Genomic DNA, 22046 nt, shown 5'->3' on the forward strand with positions numbered 1-22046 from the left:
ATTCAGTTTTATGTCATGCTGTACCTGTCAGGCTCATCATACTGGTTCCTGTGTAGGATAAGTCTTCCTGTCTGCCTCAAGGCTGTTCAGTTTTCTTGCTGTCTGTTACTTCCATATATTCTACACATAGGGCAGGCACCTCTAAAGCCAAGCTTCTGCTTAGCCCACTCCCATTTCAGCTCCACCTAGTTATTAATTTCCCTTTACCACTTCCAAAATATCAATTTAATCCACTTACTGTTGCATTTTTCCAGTCTCCTCTCTAGGCCAGCCCCAAGCCTGTGATTGGTTTGAAGGATTTTCACATGTTATTTTAACTTTGGGTATATCAGTATTTTTTCATATGTATCCCTCGCCTAATTCTAACATGTAGGGTCTTGAGAATTCTTAAAGTAATTCTTAAAGTACTAAAAAGAAACTCATTCCAGAGACATCATATATTTTCCATTGCAACGTGCATTATATTTTTAACTGCATTTCCCAGTAGTAGGAAACTGGGTCCAGGACTCCCAAACTGCTTTTACCTTACTCAGTTTTATTTGCTGTGTAGAATGACAAATAATACAGCTCCCAAAGGGAAGCTCAAAACAATCTTTTAATATACAAAGCATGCTCCAAAGAAACGTATAAACAAATCAGGTTTCCTCCTCAAAGAGCTTCTTAATTGCACTTTGTGACAGTCACCTTTATAACTTTTCTGGCAAGAAATAGAAAAATCTTTATCTAATTTAGAACCACATCTAGCTCATAATGAATATAAATGACAAACCGTAATAGTTATTAAATATGCAGCTCCTAAACCTAAATAATGAAAAGTAAGGGGGGAAAAAATAGTATGAACCTATTTTGTATGTTTATAGTGCCACCAAGTGGCAAAAATATTACATACCAATGATCAATTTCATACATACATATATATATATATATATATATATATATATATATATATATATAAAATACTGCGGTGGTGGTGCTGCGGTAGCATTGTCGCTTACAGTTAGATGTTGCCCGTTCGATTCTCAGTTAGAACGTCTTCTGTGTAGCGACATGCGTGAATGGGCGTTCCTTCGTTAAAGGTTGTGCTTTAGGCCCGGCAAGCCAGTACATAAAAATCTACTGCCAATCATTAGCAGACTGGTGTTCCGCTGTGGCGACCCCTAACCGGGAAAAGCCAAAAGACACAATATATATATAAAATGTTTTACTTAACTATATTTGAGAAACTGTTACATGTATAATATATTTATATTTGTCTAAAATGATGTATATAATACAGAGTTTTAAACCAGTGCCGTAAATGCCTCATAAATTCAAAATCCACTGATTTTCCTTAGTATGTGAAAAGGTGTACGTTATCATTTCTGTTGGGTGAATGGGAATTGACCTTATCAAATCTTACAGAGCAGGGCAGTGCAATGGGGGCTACATTTGCACCTGTTTTTCCCAGATTTATTTGTTGGTTATTTTGAATTATTTAATTACAACATTTCTTGCATTATGTTGATGTTTTAGGATCTAGAAAGAGAACTGCTATTCAAACAAGGGAAATTTATTACAGTATAAAAAACAGATGAAGGCTGAGAGTCCTGAAACATTAAGGTTTGTTACCACTTATGGGAACAGTTTATTTAAGATAAGGGGAGTTATTGACAAACACCCAGCTATGTTATGACAGAATAAGTTTTTTTTAATAATGTAGTACCACAGAAATGTTGCTATTCCTATGGAAGAGGAAAAAATGCTGCTAGTCATGTGTCAAGCGTTTTTCAAGAAAAGTATTTTTAGGGAATGAAACCATGTGGATGTTATCCCTGTGGTAATTGTGCGTTTTATAAGCATGTTATGAAAATCAAGTCTTTTTCATCAGTCAATACACATATCATTTTTGACATTCATGAGTTTATCACATGCTCTACCGAGTAGGTTATTTATTTAGCTACCTGTAAATGCAGGGCTTTTGTGTTGGGGAGACATTGGGTATGTTTAAACAATGTCTCTGTATTTATTATAGTGATATAAGGTGCCATAGAGAACATAGTGCATTAGTACATAGTCAAAACTACATGAAGAGGCAGTGTTTAGCTTTGGGAAAATTTATAAGACCAATTCCAATTCACCCAACAGAAATGATAAGTTGCGCTTTTTACATATTAAGGAAAAGAGGTGGGTTTTGAATTTAGAAACCATTTATGGCATCTTGTATTATATACATCATTTTACAGACATAAATATATTATCCATTTAATAGTTTTTCAAATATATAAGTGATGGTTTAGTTATTTAAGTAAAAATTTTGTGTCTGTATATAAAATTTGTCATTGGCATGTAATATCATTTTTGCCACTTGGTGATGCATACAGAATAGGTTCATATTACTGTTTTTACTTTTTGTTATTTAGGTTTACTGGTTATATGTTTAATAACTATTATTGTTTGTCATTTATGTTAATTATGAGGTAGATGTGTTTCTAAATTATTTAGATAAAAATATTTTTCTATTTCCCACCAGAAAAGTTATAAAGGTGACTACATCATAAAATGCATTTCAACAGTAAAGAAGCTCCTCTTTGAGGAGGGTAACCTGGTTTGTTTATATATTTATTTGGAGTGTGCTTTGTATATTAAAAAGGTAGATTTGAGCTTCTGCTTGGGTGCTGTGTTGTGCGTGTTTTATATCCATATCTATCTATATGTTTGTATCTAGTTATATGTCTATATCTATCTATCTGTATAGATTGAAATAGATATAGCCAGCAGTCTTTGGTCAAGATCTGGCATAACCATCTTCCATCTCTTTATAGCATTCTTCAACCATTTCAAAGCATCATTGTAAGTTTTCAAACCTGAGTCCTTGGTATTAAATCCAAACAGCATTTGGTAGCTCAAACCAAGTGAATTTTAAGCAATAAACTAACAAACATCTGGGCTCAAAGGAACCTTCACATGCAGTCTTTCACATAATCTGTGCTTCCTAAAGTGTTAAAATCGTGCCATATACAGTTGAGGTTTGTAAAGCATTAAAATCATTCATAGTTTGTTCTTTTTTACCATCGTAGATAGTAAACAATTACAATTTTTTTTATTTATTTTATTTATTCAACATTTGTTTACTGGGAAAGTCCGACTTGGAACGAAGCCAGTTTTCAGCAGAAGCCCGGGGAGGAACACTCCAGATGCATGTCTTTGAAATGTGGGAGGAAACCGGAGCACCCGGAGGAAACCCACAGAAACGCAAGGGGGACATGCAGACTCTGCAGAGAAGGCACCCCAGCTGAGAATCGAACCAGAGAGCCTCTTGCTGTGAGGCTACAACGCTACTGCTGTACCACTGTGCTGCCCAATGATTTATAGAAGTGGGCTGTGGCTGTCCAGGCTTTGGACAGATTGTCTACTTGAATTAAATGGCATTTTTAGTGTGTAACCAGTATTAAAATTAAGGTCACTGAAAAAAAATAATGCCTCTACCTTTCTGTTTACAGTTTTTTGTTTTAAATTGTTCTGGTAGTTTATTGTCTGAGATTAGTTTCAAAGAACACATGATGGAAGATTTTACTACTTAAAAAAAGTCACCTATGCATGGCATGATTTTAAAACGAAGATAGCGCTGGTTGTGTAAAAGGTTATTACATTGTCGAGTAAGCTGCCTTGGTTCCTTAGACACATTTTTTCTTTACTTGTCAATAATATTAGATCCAGAACAAAGTCCCAGATGCTTAACATGGTGTAGTTAGTCTTCTATAAATATGGGAATTTTCCCAAATTGGTGATGGGTTATAGTAAATAGAGATTATCCTAGTCTTATCCTGATTAACATTGTACCCTTATAGTCTCCCAAATTTGACCAGTTTACCTCTGAGGTATGTTCTAGTTGCTCTGGATTTACCAACAGCAGCAAAACATCGTCCACATATTGCAGCATTTTCACCTCCTTAGTCTTAAGTCTCTACCCCCCTCAGCTCAAACTTTTCGATATACAGTGTGAAAATTAGAAAAAAAAAAAAAAAAGCATCATTACCTCATGCCTCACATTGCAGAGAATAGACCGGCTAATCTTCAGCTGGTTTTAATACTAAACACACAGCATCTATATACTGCAGAAATTAAGCTAATTAACTTCCTTTGAAAAAAAAATGGCTATCATTTGCTTAAGAAATTCTCAGCAACTAAGTTCATGAATGCCAGGTATTTCCCTGTGTCCCATGAATCCTTCCCTTCTAAAATAGTTTTAAATATATTATTGAAGGACTGGTGACCTCCACAAATCTACATTGGTCCAAAGCTGCCAAAGATGGAACAAATTTGCTTAGAAGTAGCGTCAAAAATAGCTCATAGGCATTATTTAATATTGACATTAGATGATAGAAGGCGGTCATCTGTGGATTCTTGCCTGCTTTTTGTATTAATGTTACAGCCACCTGCTTCCAAGTCTCTAGTACCCTCCACTAAAGAAGCACATTATTATGTAATTTTATAGGTACAGGAATTGAGTTTTTCTTATACAACCCAACTTCCATTGGCAGGCAATGTAAGCCCAGTGTTTTCGATAACCACAGCACACAAAAAATTCTTAGTAAAAACCACAAACAGCAATCCAGCAACTCCGTAGTAGGAATTTATTTAGAACACCAGCTTAGAAATCTCTAAAGCCAAAAGCCTTTAACAGAGTACAAACCTTAAAAAACTTTAGGTCCATATATACTGAACCTTAATAGAATAATTCATTAATTACTTGTATAACAAGCTTCATAAACACTTCTTCTTAAACTATTATACAAGTAATTAATTAATTATTCTATTAAGGTTCAGTATATATGGACCTAAAGTTTTTTAAGGTTTGTACTCTGTTAAAGGCTTTTGGCCGAGGCGCTAGAGATTTCTAAGATGGTGTTCTAAATAAATTCCTACTACGGAGTTGCTGGATTGCTGTTTGTGGTTTTTACTAAGCCCAGTGTTTACCTACTTCTTGTTTAATAATAGGCTGTCCTACTTCCAGCTGAGTGAAAGGTGCTATCAGGCTGTTCCCCTTGTCCAGCATATGTATAGTTAGATCCCTCTTTTGTAAATATTTATACTTGTGTCCATCTTTACTAAATTACATTTTAAGCAATGACATACATACACGTACATTAGTAGAATGTATGAACCTATGGAAAGAATTCCAGCGTTTTATTAATTTGTTTTTGGTATAACCCTCTTCAATAATGTTTCAGCAGCTTCATAATTGCCAAGGGGTATTTCATCATTTTGTTAGCATCTGTCAACATTAATGTTCCTTGGAATCTTTGTAAACTTTGCTGTCACAATTCCTTTGCCAGTTGCTCTGATACTTTGGTGAGTCTTGACAAAGCAAACCATTTTCCTTCGTGCAAGCTTTTCTTTTTCCTCTCCATTTCAAAGCTTTTATGCTATCGCAAACCCTATTAACATCTAACTCATCCATGTTCTGCAAGGATCTCAACTCAGCTCTTTTGTATCTTGAATTCTTTTTACTTTTTACCCCATAATTCTCTTGCATGGGGCCACTACTTTTTTTTTTTCATTTCATCCTTAAATATGTCCCATTGTCCTACCAACTTGATCTTAATCTTCAAAAACTTCTGGATCCTCTTCCTTTGCAACCATGACATAAAAAGTACCTGATGCAAGTAATAAAGCGGGAATTATCAATGTGTTTCTGTACCTGTTCATCCAACAACCCACCTCCATCTTGTTATCCGAGAGTGTAGTCTACATTTTATTTTCTCAAAGTGTTTCCACTCAGAGTGTACAAAAACAAGTGGAAATATGTCTCTCTATGTGCAGGAAATCAAGGCATTGATCCCTTTTCGGCTTCCATTCCTGTGATCCTTTAATTCCTGTCTAATTTAAGTATGTGTTTTTAAACACTAAAGTATCACTTAAGACACAGGTACACATATACAAATAGAAAAAAATAATTTCCTTATATTATTTAGTACATATATGTTTTCTTTCATTATAACAGCTCTCATTTAGTACAGCAGTACACACATTGCTCAGTTCCTGCAATCCCTTAAACCTTACTTCTCCTACTGAGAATTATTTTACATGTATTGTTCCCACCATTTCTGTTTATTTCTATGTAATCTGCTCCTTCACTTTTCTAAAGATCCCATTTCCAGTTCTTTTATATCTTTTACAATATACAGTACTTCAGATACAGTTTGTTTAGATTTTGATTCCCTTTTTCTAGTAATTGTTTTTTGATAGCCAATAGAATTAAACTTAACAAGGTCTTACTACTAGGCAATTCAGATCCTGTGTCCCATATAAAAAAAAATAATTTCCTTAGTTACAGGCTTTTGCTCCCCTAACATTTTTGGCAGAGTATTCTGAAGGGATTTGTTAAAATCTGTCAGCTAATTGCACTCCCACAAAACATATTCCCAGATACCTCTCCCTTCCATATCACAGTTCCAACATTTGCTGCTTACCTGATGAAAAATCTTTGAAGTCCGGTTCGGGTATAAAAATACCTGTGCAAACACTTCAGAGTAAAATTCCTAAACCTTCTTGGACTTTGTCGCATACTTGAGACCCATACATATGTCCTCCCATGATTCCCTTCTAAATTGCTTTTCCATTCTCTCGTCTCAGATTTTTATAAATCTCCTCTGATTAATTCTTACGGGTATCATGTAGTATTTTATATGCCCTAATTATCCCTTTATTAACAGCATCTTTCATTCCAGATCAGCTAAAAACTTTATCAGATTGGTCTTTCACTTATGACTCCCTTATCCCTTTCTGTTTGCCTATAATCTGATATCAACCTCTGGTAGTGAAGAATGTCTTAGCCTGCAGTCAAAACTTTGTCTTGGCCTCATTGTTGCCAGTTCATGTTAGGCCATGATCTGAAGCAAGTAGTATCAATTTCCAGCTTCCATAATGGTTTTGGCAGTTATTCTATTGCCTCTCACAAGTTATGCAAGACATCTTTGAAAGGAACCCTTAGTTTGCATCCTACAGTAAAGAAGCTGGGTCCACCTTGGGACCTGAATTTCATTTTAGAACTATTGACAAAAGCCCCTTTGAGCCAGCATTTTCAGCACCGCTAAAATTCTTCTCTTGGAAAACTTTGTTTAGTAGCAGTTATGTCTGTAAGAAGGGTTTCAGAATTGCAAGCCTTATCATCCAGCCATCCAGACTTGATTTTCAGTAAAAGGTAGAATATCCCTCTGATCTAATCCTTCATTAATTCCCAGGATTAACTTGGAGACCAACCTAAACCAGTCTATACATTTGCCTATTTTATTCCCTAATCATGCCAGCAAAGGGGAATACATTCTTCGCACTCAAGATGTACATACACAGTGTAGATCTCATCTTCACACAGCAAGCACATTTAGGAAAGATATCGATCTGCTGTTGTCTTCTTCCATCTGCTTCAATAGTTGGGTATATCGAATCCAAGTTCAGCACTTTAGACTTGACTTTCAACTCTAAGCCTTAGGATTCTCCCACTCCCATAATGCACTGCTACCATCCTAATTGTGCCTCAGATCTCATTTGCTACTGTGAAAGACAAATATGGCCACCAAGGCTTGTTGCTGAGTTTCAGATGTTCATCGTGTTTCACTGTTGCAGTCATGACTGTAGAGTTCTCCCCTGCCGGCAGGCAGCCCTCGGTCGGCCCGAATCCCAAATTCTGGGTCCGGCGTCAGCTGTTCAACTCTGCGACGGATAAAGACAGGCCTCCGAGGTCCAAATCTGATGATAGCGCACATGTGGAGCCAGCTTCAGGTTCGGCCATCGTCAGTGAGGCGCTTTTGCAGCCCCTGTCGTCGGCCATTTCAGAACCGACGGCCGAAACGGACTCTCATGAGGAGCCAACCAGGCCTTTAAATATCTCTGTTGCAGGACCTTCGGACAACGCTCCTTCGGATGGGTCCGGAGCCGCTGTGCAGGTACCGGCTTCCGAAGGGGTTTTCAGGCCTACTCAACTTCAAGTAAAGGCAAAACCAAAGGCAAAGACTCCTTCTAAATCAAAGACTTCAACACAGGCCTCTTCTGAACCGGCTCCCAAGTCACAGAAAGAGTTACTCAAGATGGCGGAGGATTTACTTACAATGATTAGGGGTTCTCATCCCCCTCCAGACAAAAGGCCAAGGCAGGATGTTTATTATGATTCCTCTGATCAGGCTTCTGTTTCCTCAGTTTCTTCTTCTGATCAGGAATATTCTTTTCCTCCTTATGAGGATTCTGATGCGGAAGAATCCATTCCTTCAGCTTCTCCTCCTGAGGATTTTTCTTTTGGGGAAACTCTGCATGAAATGAGGGAACATTTTCACTGGGAGGGACAGGAATATTCAGAATCCAAGAAAAGACTGAGGGATTTTCTTCTTCTACCCCAACATAGACCCCTGGCTATTCCTCCTGTTTTGGATATTGTGGATGATGCCTTTTCGGAGGCTAATTTAACTCCTGATTCTTTTCCTCCTGCTCCTGTTAAGCCTGATAGGTACTACAGGGTTCCTGATTTCCATCAGTTTTTATACAAGAATCCTACTGCTGACCCTGAAACCATTTCTCAGGGTCCTAAGGGTGTTAAGGCCGCTTCTGCCAAAAATCCTATTCCTACTGAATAGGATTCTCGAGCCTTGGAAAGATGGGGCAAAAAGGTGTACACTTCTGCTACTTTGTCCATTAGGGCTTTAAACTGTCATATGCTTAAATATCAGCATTTTCTCTTGTCTGTCTTAAAACAGAAATTTACATTTCTGCCTGTGCAGAGGATAAGGAATTACATGACTTATTGCATGCCGCAGAACAAGTTGGGAAGCATGTTTTACACTGTGGATTTGATGCTTTGGAGGCTTCTTGTAGGGCTGCGGCCTCTGGCACAGTCATTAGAAGACATGCATGGCTAAAGGAACAAAATTTACCTGGACAAGTAAAGGCTAAATTATTGGATGCTCCTGTTCAGCATAATGTTTTGTTTGGATCTAAAGCTGAAGAGGTGATTAAAAAGATGGAGGATAAGGCGAAATCCATGCAAACAGTTAAAGATTTATTACAAGTACAGCCTCCTAGATTTAGCAGGAATTGGCCATCAAAAAACTGGTCCTTTCCCTCTTCAGACAGGCCTCAAAGGGGTAGATATAGACGCTCCAGAGGGAGGCCTCAAACACAAGCTGCTTATAGACCAAGGCAATGGACTGCTTCTACCCCTAGGGGAGGAGAGGACAGGCCACAGTGTCAAAGGAAACAAACTCAATGACTCCCTCTGTTGGGCTGCAGGAACGTCTTGCCTGGAAGCCCCTCTCAGAGGAAAACTCTCTCTTTTTTTACCAAAATTGGACTCAAATAACCCAGGACATATGGGTTTTGGATGTGATTTTAAGAGGTTACAAATTCCATTTTCATACTTTGCCAAGGCCAAGCGGATGGCCAGACCTTCCAAAACATCAATGGATGGAGGCCTTAAACCAGGCGGAGGCTCTTTTGGCTATGAATGCCATAGAACTGGTACCTCTTTCAGAGATGGGAAAAGGGTTTTACTCAAGGCTCTTTCTAGTCCCAAGAAAGCAAAATTCATGGAGGCCCATTCTGGATCTGTTGGTCTTGAACACCTTTCTAGAGATTCCAAAATTCAAGATGCTTACTCTACAGCAGTTACTTCCAATGCTGTCCAAAGATGCATGGATGGTGACTTTGGATTTAAAGGAGGCATATTTACACATTCCCATCAGGCAGGATCGCAGAAAATACCTCAGGTTCAAGGCCGGATCGAGGCACTTTCAATTCTCTGCGCTGCCCTTTGGATTGTCTACTGCACCCAGGGTCTTCACCAAATGCCTGGCTCCAGTAGTAGCTTACTGCAGACTCAAGGGAATTCAAATTTACCCTTATCTAGACGATTGTCTAATTCAGGCAGACAGCAAGGATGTCTTACTCCAGCATCTAGACTTTGTACAAAACCTCCTCAAATTCCTGGGATTTTCTGTAAACATAAAAAAGTCAAATTTGACACCATCACAACAGATAACTTTTCTGGGTGCTCTTCTAAACACTACAACCCAGATGGCATTTCTGACATCCGAAAAACAATTACAGCTGGCATCAACTTTCAAAGCCTTGGCAACTCTAACCCATCTATCTGCAAGGAAATTCCTGCAGGCTTTGGGTTACATGGCCTCCTGCATCCTTCTCGTACCATATGCAAGACTACACATGAGGAAAATACAGTGGTACCTAAAACGTGTATGGTCTCAGCATTACCACAGTTTGGACATACTGATTCCTGTTCTTCCTTGCCTTCAAAAGGAATTTCTTTGGTGGTCCAGGGCATGTGCTCTACACAAAGGGAAGCCCTTCCGTCTACCTCCTGCCTCTCAGATTCTAACCACAGACACCTCCGATTATGCTTGGGGAGCCCATTTTCAGGGCAGTTGTCTGCAGGGCCTTTGGACAAAGGATCAGAAGCACCTGCATATCAACTTAAAGGAAATGTTAGCCATTCAGAAAGCTCTATTGGCCTTCAGGAATCTCATACAACCAGGACAACTACTAATACGGACAGACAACACCACAGCTATGTGGTACATAAACAAGCAAGGGGGATCTCATTCCTACCCCCTTTGCAGACTAGCCATGGATTTATGGAACACGGCTCTAGCTTGCAATCTGGATCTTCAAGCTCAGTTTCTACCAGGGAAACAAAACTTATTGGCAGACAGTTTGAGCAGAAACCTTTCAGATCCACACGAGTGGATGCTGGACACCAAAATATTCAGGATGATAACAGCAGTATGGGGATGTCCTCACATAGATCTCTTTGCATCCCATCTAAATCATCAGCTGCAGAATTTTTGCACCAGGACATTCCACAAAGAGGCTTGGAAAGTGGATGCCCTGTCATTCAGTTGGAGGAACCTCTCGGGAAATGCCTTTCCGCCTCTACCTCTTCTTCCTCGAGTTTTATTGAAGATAAAACAGGACAAACTCAAGATGATAATCTTGTTGGCTCCGAATTGGCCTCGGCAGTTTTGGTATCCAACTCTAATAAACCTATGCCTGGAGCCCCCTTGGATTTTACCTCAGTCTCCGAACCTTCTGTCCCAAAATCAGGGTCAGGTTCTACACTCTCATGTCAGAACTCTCAGCCTGGAGGCCTGGTTAATCCAGGACCTTTGATTTCTTCTTTCCTACCCAAGCAGGTTATGGATGTCATTTTAGAAGCCAGACGTCCTAGCACTTGGAAATCTTATGCAGGAAAATGGAAAAGATTTTGTTCCTGGATGCAGGCTCAGGATTCTGATCCTCTTCTTCCTAACATTACTTTAATTCTACTTTACTTGACGGACCTCTTACATAAGGGTCTCTCTTTCTCTTCCATTAAGATCCATGCTTCTGCTATTTCTGCTTATTATAATTCAGACCCTCCCATCTTTTCCCACCAGCTCATGAGACAGTTCCTCAGAGGAGCTAAGAACTTAAGACCTCCTAGATCTCCTCCTATTCCTGCTTGGGATCTCAATTATGTTTTGGAAAAACTAACCTTGCCTCTTTTTGAGCCTGCTGCTTCTGCTGACATCAAGTTTTTATCTTGGTAGACAGCTATCCTATTGGCACTAACCTCTGCCAGGAGAGTTTCAGAGTTACAAGCTCTTATGGTGGCGGAACCTTATATTATTTTTCATCAAGACAGGGTATCTTTGAGGACTAATCCGACTTTCATGCCTAAGGTGGTTTCCAAAGTGGCTTTAAATCAAACTATCCACTTGCCAACCTTTTTCCCCACTCCACAAAATAAAGGGGAAAGGATCTTACTTTCCTTGGATGTACATCGACAGCTTCGTTTTTACCTGAACAGAACCAAGGACATCAGAAAATCAGAACAATTGTTTGTTTCTTATGCTTCAAGTTCCCAAGGTAAAGCCATTTCTAAACAAACCATTTCTAAATGGATTGCTCATGGAATCAGATTTTGTTATTCACACCATGGAAAGCAAATCACAGGGAGCATATGGACTCATTCCACCAGAGCTACTGCCACTTCTGCAGCCTTCCTCAGGGGAGTTCCTACCAAGGACATTTTGGAAGCTGCAACTTGGAGTTCAGTGCATATTTTCTCTAAGCACTACAATTTTCCTCTCTACTCTAAGTCTAGGGCAGGCTTTGCCTCTGCAGTCTTGCAGGGCCTTTTAGCCACCCCTCCTTTATGACCACCTCCCTTTCTTTCAGCTTTGGGATTCTACCCTACAGTCATGACTGCAACAGTGAAACACGATGAACATAGTACAGTTGTGTACACCTACCATAAATGTAGATGTTCGAGTGTCTTCACTGTTGCAGTCTGGGTTTCCCTCCCTCCTGTCCCCTCTTATTTTTTTCTTTTGTGTGGTTCCTTTTTTCACCATTCTTCTGAGGTGTATTTGCAAAGGTTTTGGGACCATTTTCATTTTGGGACTCCTGACATCTGGGGCAAGAAAAACTGGAGAAGATGGCGTCGGCTGTCAGCTTTATACTCCTGGTGCTCTGACGTCAGGGAGCAGAGTTGAACAGCCGACGCCGGACCCAGACTTTGGGATTCTGGCCGACCGAGGGCTGCCTGCCGGCAGGGGAGAACCCTACAGTCATGACTGCAACAGTGAAGACACTCGAACATCTACATTTATGGTAGGTGTACACAACTGTACTTTCTTTTGGAAAGTGTTTTTCTGCTACATTTGTCAGGTCTCACATTATCTGCTGCTTTGTTTTCAGTGTTCACTATCTTTTCTTTATTTTGGTTAGGTGTCTGTTTTCCTTCCTCTTCCCCTCTTACTCTTTCAGGAGTTCATATAAAAAAGTTGTTAGGATTTTGCTGCTGTTAGAAGCTTTTTGGCAGTTTTTCTGTTTTGTTTGTTGGTCTGTGGTTTGTAGAATGACCAAGGCATTTGGGTTCAAGAAGTACTTGGCCAGCTGGCATAAGATCCTGCCTCAGAACATGCATGTCAGATGTTTTTACTACTTGACACAGTTCACTTGGAGGAGGCTTTTCAGCTGTGTTCTTCCTTAAGGCTACTGGCCCTTTCTGACTAGAAGGGTATTCTATGTGCCACAGTGGGAGACCTGGCCACTTCTTTATATGGCTCCATTCAACCTAGGAAGCCTGCAGACAAATCTTTCATAATGTATAGGAGGAAGAAGCACCAGGAAAATGACTGAGACAAGGATAAAAAGAGAGGAATCCATCCCATGATGGATCCAAAGAATTGTACAAAAGGGTTCCGCATCCTACTAGAGTTCCTGATCCAACTTTGAATATTTCTTGACCTTTGGATTTGACTATCTCTATTTCATTTCTGGGGTCTGATCAGGCTCAGGTTGGTCCCCAACGATCCCCTGTTATTTGGAACCCCCCCCCCCCGAAGAGCTGTTTCTTCCACACATTTGAAACTTGACTCTTTCATTGTAGAGGCAGCAGGACCATTTCCTGCCACTCACCTTTTGGTATCTTCTTCCATGATTTCACTTTAGGATCAGGTGATATTGGATCCAGATTTCCCCAGTCAAAGCTCATAATCTGGATGCTTTCAACTCCCAACAGTTTCTTTATCTCATTTGACTCAAAGGATGTTGGATCTTGATGGGTCCTGGAACTGAGAGGTTGGTGCTAGAGTCAAGGTGTCAACTGTGAGAATCTCTGAGCTGTCCTTGCCCCTCACTGCCTTAGCTGTCAACAGTTTGGCTCTGGTGTCCGCTTCGGACCTGAGGCAGACTGTATCTCGAGAGGATCTCCTTTTTGGGTCACTGGACCAAGAAGGTCCTCCTTGGGACCTTTTGGCACTCATGGCCTTTGAGAATATCTTTTCCTATTTAAAGATAGGGTGTCCTGCTACCACTCATATCTATCTGGAACCTTTGCTGTCTCAGGATCTTTGATTCTACTTCATGCTATGTCCTTGGAGCAATCAGGTATAACTGGCCTCAAGCAAGCAGCAGTTTTGGGCTTCCTCTGTGTTTCCTTTTCCTGCACTTATCTTGGTGGAACACAGTGGCAGCACAGTGGTGCAGTGGTTAGCATTGCTACCTTACAGCAGGATGTTTTCCAGTTCGATTCTCAGCTGGGATGCCTTCTCTGCTGAGTCTTCATGTCCTCCCTGCATTTGCATGGGTTTCCTCCAGGTGCTCTGGTTTCCTCCTACATTCCAAAGACATGCATCTGGAGCATTTCTCCCTGGGCCTCCGCTGAAAATGGGCTCTGTCCTAGTTGGACTTTCCTGGTAAACAAATGTTAAATAAATAAACAGTGAAACAGGGGGCACATTGACTCCCCAGAGAAGTCCCTCATGGAAGAGACTGACATCAGTAAGGGGAAGGATCCTCAAGATCTGCCTTGGAAGATGTCACTATTGGAGATCTCCTTGAATTGCTCAGGCAGAAGGAAGGTGGGTCTACAAATTCCCCTGCCCAGGTGAAGCCTGTCATCCTCAAGGCCTTTGTTTGTGGTCCATCTGTATTTTGGGTGGCTTCCTCTTTGGACAGTTTAGATAACCTTGTGCCCCAACAGGCTTAGAAGGAGCCAGATGTCATGGAACCAGTACCCCATAAACAAGACAACATGTTTTTCTCCGCTAGGGACTGGGCACACTAGAGAAGGTTGCCCCCTATTGATGCTATAGTTATAGTCACAGTGGCCACGAAGAATGAGCTGTCTGAGGTAGGTTTCTCTGTCTATCCCCCAAACAGGGAATCTCAGGCTTTGGACAGATTTGGAGATGTTTATTCTATGTGACCTGAACTACATGGGCCACTCAACTCATTTGCAGAGGGATTTTACTACAAGGATCTCCAAGTCTGTTTCTGGTGCCATGGCAGTAGAGTTCAAACAACTGATAGAATTGCAGTGGCTACCATGCACGCCACTTCATGTGTGCCCAAGCACTTATTGTCTAATGCTGCAGGTGGCATATCGAATGCAGCAGGTACCAACATTGCCATTCACCACCATGCCTTGATGTGGCTATGTGACTTTGCAGACAACTTTGACATCCTTCCTGAATGCCCCTTTCAATGGGTCCACCCATTTATGACCAGAAGTTAAGGATACTCTTACAAAGAGTTAACAAGAGGGTAAATTCTTGTCTACCATTAGAATCTGTTTTTCCACCCCACAAAGTTCCTTCTCCCATAACCAAAAGAGGGAACATGTTTGTGGTTCCTTCTCCTGTAACCACAAGGGGGAAAACATTTGTGTTTCCTTAAGCCTCAGAGCTTTATCCCACATGTTCCTAGGGACAGAGCCCTCCCCTATCCCAGAGGCAGAAGGGAAATGCTAGCAGATGTCACCTGAGAGGCAGAGGTGGTCTATTTACCCTTTCTGTGTTCCTGAATATTTGCTTAACTGCCCTACTCTGTAACATGTGTTCTACATTTCATTCTTTCTTGTAAATATTTTTAAATACTTTAATGATAGGTTTGAACATTGGAGGGAAAATATGATATTTTTTATGTCTGATAACATAATTTCTGTATAGTCTCTGCCCAACATATATATTTTATTTTCATCTGTAAACAATTCATGATCTTTTTCAGAATGCACTTTCAAGCCACTAAATTCCAAACCTCTGCTAAAGTTAAGGCTGTTTCACAACTTTCTACCCATGACATCATTTTATCAGTTCTTTCTCCTTCGTACCATTTCTTATAAACATCACATAGATGCACTTTCCTTCAAAGTCTGAAATGTTAAATTTTCACAAGTAGGGAAAACACGCTGGCACAATTGATAAACCTGTAGATAGCAAACTAAATGCTTCAAGATGAAGGTTGTCATCATAGATTAGGTTATTGATCTGTGAGGATCTTAAGAAGCTTAGCCTTACAATCCTATGGTAGTTTGTAGCCCTTGTATTTTCCATATGAATAACCCAGAGATAGGCTGAACAAGGATATGTTGGGACATTTTCATTAAGTAAATTAAGAAATACATTTGCAATAAATAAATATTTATGAAACAAATTAAGTACCTGCAAGTTTAAATCAGTACTTTATTCCTCTTCCAGGACACACTGTCCACAAAAGCCTTCTTGAAAGTCAAATCTTTTGAATCACTTGCAGTATTTTCTAACGTTTTTGAATCTGGTGGTTTGCTGTCTTCAAATGAGGCAGACCAGCTACTACTGGACTCTACAAATCTACTTGTATGTCCTCTTTTATTAGCTGAAAGTGATCCACGTGATTGATGCATAGTTTGTTATGAGTTCTGTTGTAAACAGAATAATTTATTGTTTAGATAATCATCCTAATCCTTATTAGGTTTCTAATTTTTTCCTTAAAACAATGGGCCAGATTCAATAAAACCTACACTAAGTGTACACTGTTCTGAGTGAACAGACAATACAGACATAACTCACAACTTCTTTGTTCTAATTTTAGTTTTCCTACTGATATTCTTGCAGCTTTAAATATTGACTTGTATTCACAGAGGTTACCATAAAGTGTAGACTACATGTGCACTTAGTGTAATCTTTCTGAGTGACTAGAAAGCACAACAAATATGATAAGAATTTTATTGAAAACATATTGTGTACACTTTGTGTAGGTTTTATTGAATCTGGCCCAATGTCTTTTTCAAAATTTACACTTTACTTTTATTTGTAATAATGTCTTGGCATAGAAATCAGGATGCAAGTCTTTCTTCAGGTATGTTTCAAATTGTCTAATTTCACTGATCAACCTAGAATATTTTCATTCACCAAAATCTGTAAAAATTTTTAGCCATTCCTTTCAGCAATTTTCAAATATTTCCTTAAATAATTTTCTGCAAGAAGTGGAGAAGCAGGATGCTTATCAGTTCTTAGAACACTCTGCTTTAAACCCGTATGCCAATACTTTTGCAGTGTGATTTTATCATAATACACATTGTTTTTCCTTAAATATGGAAGTTTATTGACTGTCAGTTATACATTCATGGATTGGGTCTGTATGGTACATTAAATGAAGGGATTACTAAACCCCACTTTCAGCTGTTACTGATACAAAGTGTTTTATCACAATCGTTGTCATGATCCATTGCATTTTGTAGCATCTGTGGCACATGACTTAAACTTCCTACTACTATCAAAAAACTTTAAAACACGCTTACCTGCAGATTGGAAAGAAAAATATTTTTTCCCTAGCTCTTCATCTGCATGCCTTCATGGGGACGAAACAGAACTTACAAAATTACATCACTTAAATAAGCATCAATGTGCAATAAATTATTTTGTTTGAACTAATCACCATTTCTTTAATTTAAACATTGTAGACTAATAACAGTATTTATACCTCTAGTTAACACTGTAGTAAATTTCAGAATCATGATAGTCTTAATTGATTCAAAACAATTAAATTATCCCCCTTATTAAATGGATAATGCCAACACCAAAAACTTAAAACTATTGCTATTACTATTACATACCTCAGCCGCATGTACAATAATAATATTTTTAAATCTTTGGTATCCAAGGTCAGACAAATGCTCTTGAATTCTTACCCTTGCTTTTCTTCTAGTTTGGCCCATGCACCATTTTGCTCAGGGGCAATTCTAACATATTCCATACACTGTATGGACTTCTGATAGTTACGATAATGTGAAATTTTCAAAGTGTTCCATACACTTGACCAGACTCAGTTTGGATTTGTCAAAGGGAGGTCATGCCTGGTGAACTCTGAGACAGTCAACAGGGCCCAGGACAAGGGGAAATCTGTGCATACAACCTATCTAGACTTAACCAAGGCTTTTGACACTATCCTCCACTCAAGCATCATTGACAAAGTCACCCAGCTAGGTATCAACCCTTTTATATCATTAGATGGGTCACTCACTGGCTCATTGATAGAGCCCATATAGTCAAAATAGGGGAATCCACCTCCAACAGCAGACCTGTAACCAGTGGTGTTCCACAGGGATCAGTCCTGGGACCTCTACTGTTTGGAACCTATTTCTCTGAAGTACAAGCAAAAACTAAAGGTCTGTGACTGACAGTCTGCTGATGCCTGCAAACTGGGAGCACTCACAGAATTTCCAAATTATGTCAACATCCTAACACAAACAAATGATTGGTGCCTAAGTCATGTTCTTAAACTCAATGCAAAAAAATGTACTGTCATCCCTTTCAGTAAGAGCAATGTTCCTGCTAACTACCACATCAATAGCAGCACCCTAAGTACGCACTCAGTGGTGAGAGACCTGGGCACACAGGTTGACAGCAACCTTACCTTTGATCTCCATGTCTCCACAGTGGGAAGAAGGACATTCTGCATTGCTCCTCTCATAATTAAGGGCATTGCCTCCAGAAGAAAAAATTATAACCTCCCTGTACTCTTTCCTCATCAGGCCAATAATTGAGTACACCACTTTTGGTATGTACATTTCTAAGCACCTGCAGCAATTGGAGAGACCACAAAAGTTCCTCAGAAGGAAAATTCAAGGTTTTCAGCATTTGTCCTATGGGGATTGTCTGAAATTACTGTCATGTTATTCTGTTTTATACAGATGACTTGGAGGCAATCTCTGCCTTGCATGTAAGGCAATCTCTGACCCTGCTTTATTGAAAATGTTGCATATCCTCAAGTCAAATGGTACACAGGTTACTCACTCTAAAGACCTTAACCTGGTGTGTGACAATGCTAGAATGTGCTAGAGAGACAAATTTGCCTCCCAGAGGTTACCATACCTTTGGAACAGACTCCCACTTCATCTCAAACAGAGCACCTCATTGGCCCTCTTCAAAAGCAATCTTCATGATTGGATGGATAACCATAAAGTGGCACAAGCAGTGTACTATGGCATTATAAAACCAAATATATTTGTTTGTAGTGGGCTTGTAACTATGTTTCCCTTTAGCTAAATCGTTTATCTTTATACTATTGCAGTAGTATAGGACACAGTGCATAGTGTTTGCCATTCTTTACCAACATCAAACTGAATCTGGTGCTCTGCAAATTCATTTGTGTAAATGAAGACAGATGATCACTTTCGTAGCTCCTGTTTTTTTTTTTAAATGTTTCAACTACATTATTATTTAATAATATAAAAATAAAATAGGTAGGTAAGTGCTATTAAAGTGCTTGCAAAGGATGGCAAGACCTTTTATGTCTGTATACATAAAGGTATAAATAGCTAAGTATCTTAGAATTCTCAGGATCTCTTTATTACTTCTATTCATGTTCTCCTATGTTCCTGTTGATTCTTATCTGGCACTACCATTTATCATTTTTTAGATCAGCCGCATTCCTATTAAGCAAACCTTGTAAGTCAGTGCATCCGTTAGTGCGTTCACTGCCATTATATAGTAATAACATATTGTCAGTGCAATGTAGACTAACATTTGACATAGACAGATATTTATCTGCTGCAGAGAAGGGGAGCCTTGATGGGAAGGTGATACTGCATACCTTACGTCAGACTGCAAATTAGTAACCTTTTCCTTTAAAGCCACTAGCCCCATAATGGAAAACCATTCTTTAATTCATGCATGCAAAACGTGAAAGTTTGTGCTTTTGCACACCCATTTTGTGAGATAAGCATGCTGGGGGAAGTAGGGCCAAGCAGAAAAAAGTCCACTGTGAGCCCCAGGCTTTTTTGCTTGACCTTATTCACTGGTACCGTATTGCTGTGTGTTTAAGGCAGAATAGAGATGTAGGTTGTACTGAGGAATGGGTGTTGGTTCAGAGGAAATAAGGATGTGAGGATTGAGGAGTTGATAATTTAGAGAGCTTGAAGTCAACAGTGACACTGCAGTTTTTTTTTTTTTTTTTGCTCAGGTCTTTTGTTGCTTTTACCAGGACAAACCACTTTTAAATGTTAAGGCATCTTTCATTGAACCACTTTAAGCTGTGCTGCTTTGTGTGTGTTCATAATGGCTTTGTTGTATTTAAAAGGCAAATGCATGGCTGTGTTTAGTATTTGGGTTTTTATCATGAGTTTGTTTTTCTGGCTCACTCTGGTTTAGGCCTCTGTGGATGGCATCAACAGTTCCTCCAGATATGATCCTTACTCTCCTTGAAGGCATGACGACAATTATTCACTACAGTTTGTTGGATCCCTCAAGTCAGTATCACCAGGTATGTTTAGTATCACCAGGTGTATTGTAATTTAGTATAGACTTATTGGTGCTGTCATCTGTAGCTGACAAGCATTTTAGTGTTACATCATTGCTGATTTAATTTCTAAGAGCTGTAATGCATTTTAAGTCTGTAATAAATCCTCTCTAATTTGTCTTATTTTCTACTTGACCATGCTGATAAAACCACAAGGAAATCCATACAGATATAGATAGATATATACATACAGCTCTCTCTTTATATATAAATATGTGCATGTATGTATATATATATATATATACACATATGTAAATGTGTATATGTGTGTGTGTGTGTGTGTATATATATATATATATATATATATATATATATATATATATATATATATACACATAAATATATATGAATATATATGTATGTACATATACATGTGCACAGTACATGGAATGGCCAGAAGGTACTCATGTCAGCAAATACAAAAAAAGCTACCAAACAGAAATAACCATACAAGTATTTATTGTGATGTGCAACACCACCAAACAATAGACCAAGTTTCATCCAAAAGGCCTTATTCAGGTTATAAAAGCACACATGTGCATATGCATACACATGCACATACATATGTACAGTATATGAATATATCATAGGGGCAGCACTGCTTGTCCCATTGTAATTGTGCACGTATCAGACCATCAGGGATTGAAAGGAGTTGCACAATGTACAATAGACTTCCCTCATCCAACAGGATGACAGCCATAATCCCTCAGTGTCATTTTTTTTAATCCCCCATAGTGTCTGAAAATACTGGTGAGGGGGAGTTGAAGAAACAGAAAAAACGATAGGTAATGATTAGCCAAATGGTCAAGGGATGGTAAGAGAAAATGATAAAAAATGCTAATTAAATAAATGGAAGGTGCACAGAGCTCACAGTTTTCTGGCCTTGTGGAAGGAAGTCTGTTCTAAGTATGGCCTCTTTGTCCTCTTATGTTATGCACTGAGATTCATGTCCATCAACTGACTGACAGCAAGAGGCTTGGGGGGGGGGAATGAATCCCGGACAGCCACCTTGGGGAGGGGTAGATCTCTGCATTTGGACACTATCCATCCCTTCAGTCTGATTAGAACAGTAAACTTGCAGTGTTCATACACTGTCATTGACAGATGATTCCTGAACTCAGTGCCCTTTCATCCAGTGCCCTGTACCTGTCCGTCACACATTCAGCTTCATGCAAGTTATCCCTGTGCAAATATGCCCTGTCTGGTGTTAGGGGAAAAGGTGTCCCTCCAGTGTGCCTTCTACAAAAAGTCATAGGATCCAGAAGTCATTGTTTCTGAGTCAGGTAATGTTGTTGAGACCCCCCCCCCCCCGAGACACATACGTATACACACTGCATGGTCCTCTCTCCTGGAGAAACCTTGAGGTTTATGAAGATCTGTTATGCATTGTCTTGTGGCCCCATTCCTTCTTCCTAGAAATGCATAGGTGAATACTTTGGAAAGGAAGATGATGAGCCTTTTGATATCCCCTACATTGGCCATTATCAAGGATGCCTTATATGATACCTGCAGCTACTAAGAAGGTGGGTGCCCTCTGCAAATCCTCCATTAAATAGAGTGGGATTTTGACCAGACATCCTAGAGCAGCCTGCTGTGTAACCTTTCTGGGCCAGCACAAGACCCAGAAGCCACCACATTTCACCCCCTTGCCATCTGATAGTGGATCCAAAGCCTTAAACAGGATGGACAAGCGAATGTTCTCACTACTAAATGTGATAAGCAGGAGAGCATTCCCCTGTGCCATGTTGGAGCTTTGATCCATCAGTTGGTTGACTCATATGTCCAACTTATATTCCTGTTTGTGGTTCAGGTACTGCAAAAGCTATCCATCTTCCCTGAGTCTGGGCTCCTGAAAGAGGTCAAGACTCCGTCTTCTGCCCCTAGAGTAGACAATTCCATGGCTCACTGTAGTTTTGACTGTGTTGATGATGTGGCTACTTTGTGTGTTCAGGTAT

The 22046-nt window shown here is 39.5% G+C and overlaps 1 protein-coding gene across 1 annotated transcript in view; it reads left to right on the forward strand.

The window, feature by feature from the left end:
• The window catches only part of DOP1A (DOP1 leucine zipper like protein A), a 2183138-nt gene that overhangs the window by 1352139 nt on the left and 808953 nt on the right, over positions 1 to 22046 (forward strand). Inside the window, exon 21 of the mRNA XM_044073353.1 lies at positions 19944 to 20055. Coding sequence (XP_043929288.1) covers positions 19944 to 20055 — 112 coding nt within the window. The remainder of the gene's footprint in view (positions 1 to 19943; positions 20056 to 22046) is intronic.

Source organism: Protopterus annectens, chromosome 1.part1 (genome assembly GCF_019279795.1).
Source record: "Protopterus annectens isolate FY-2018-M chromosome 1.part1, PAN1.0, whole genome shotgun sequence".
Lineage (NCBI taxonomy): Eukaryota > Metazoa > Chordata > Ceratodontiformes > Protopteridae > Protopterus > Protopterus annectens.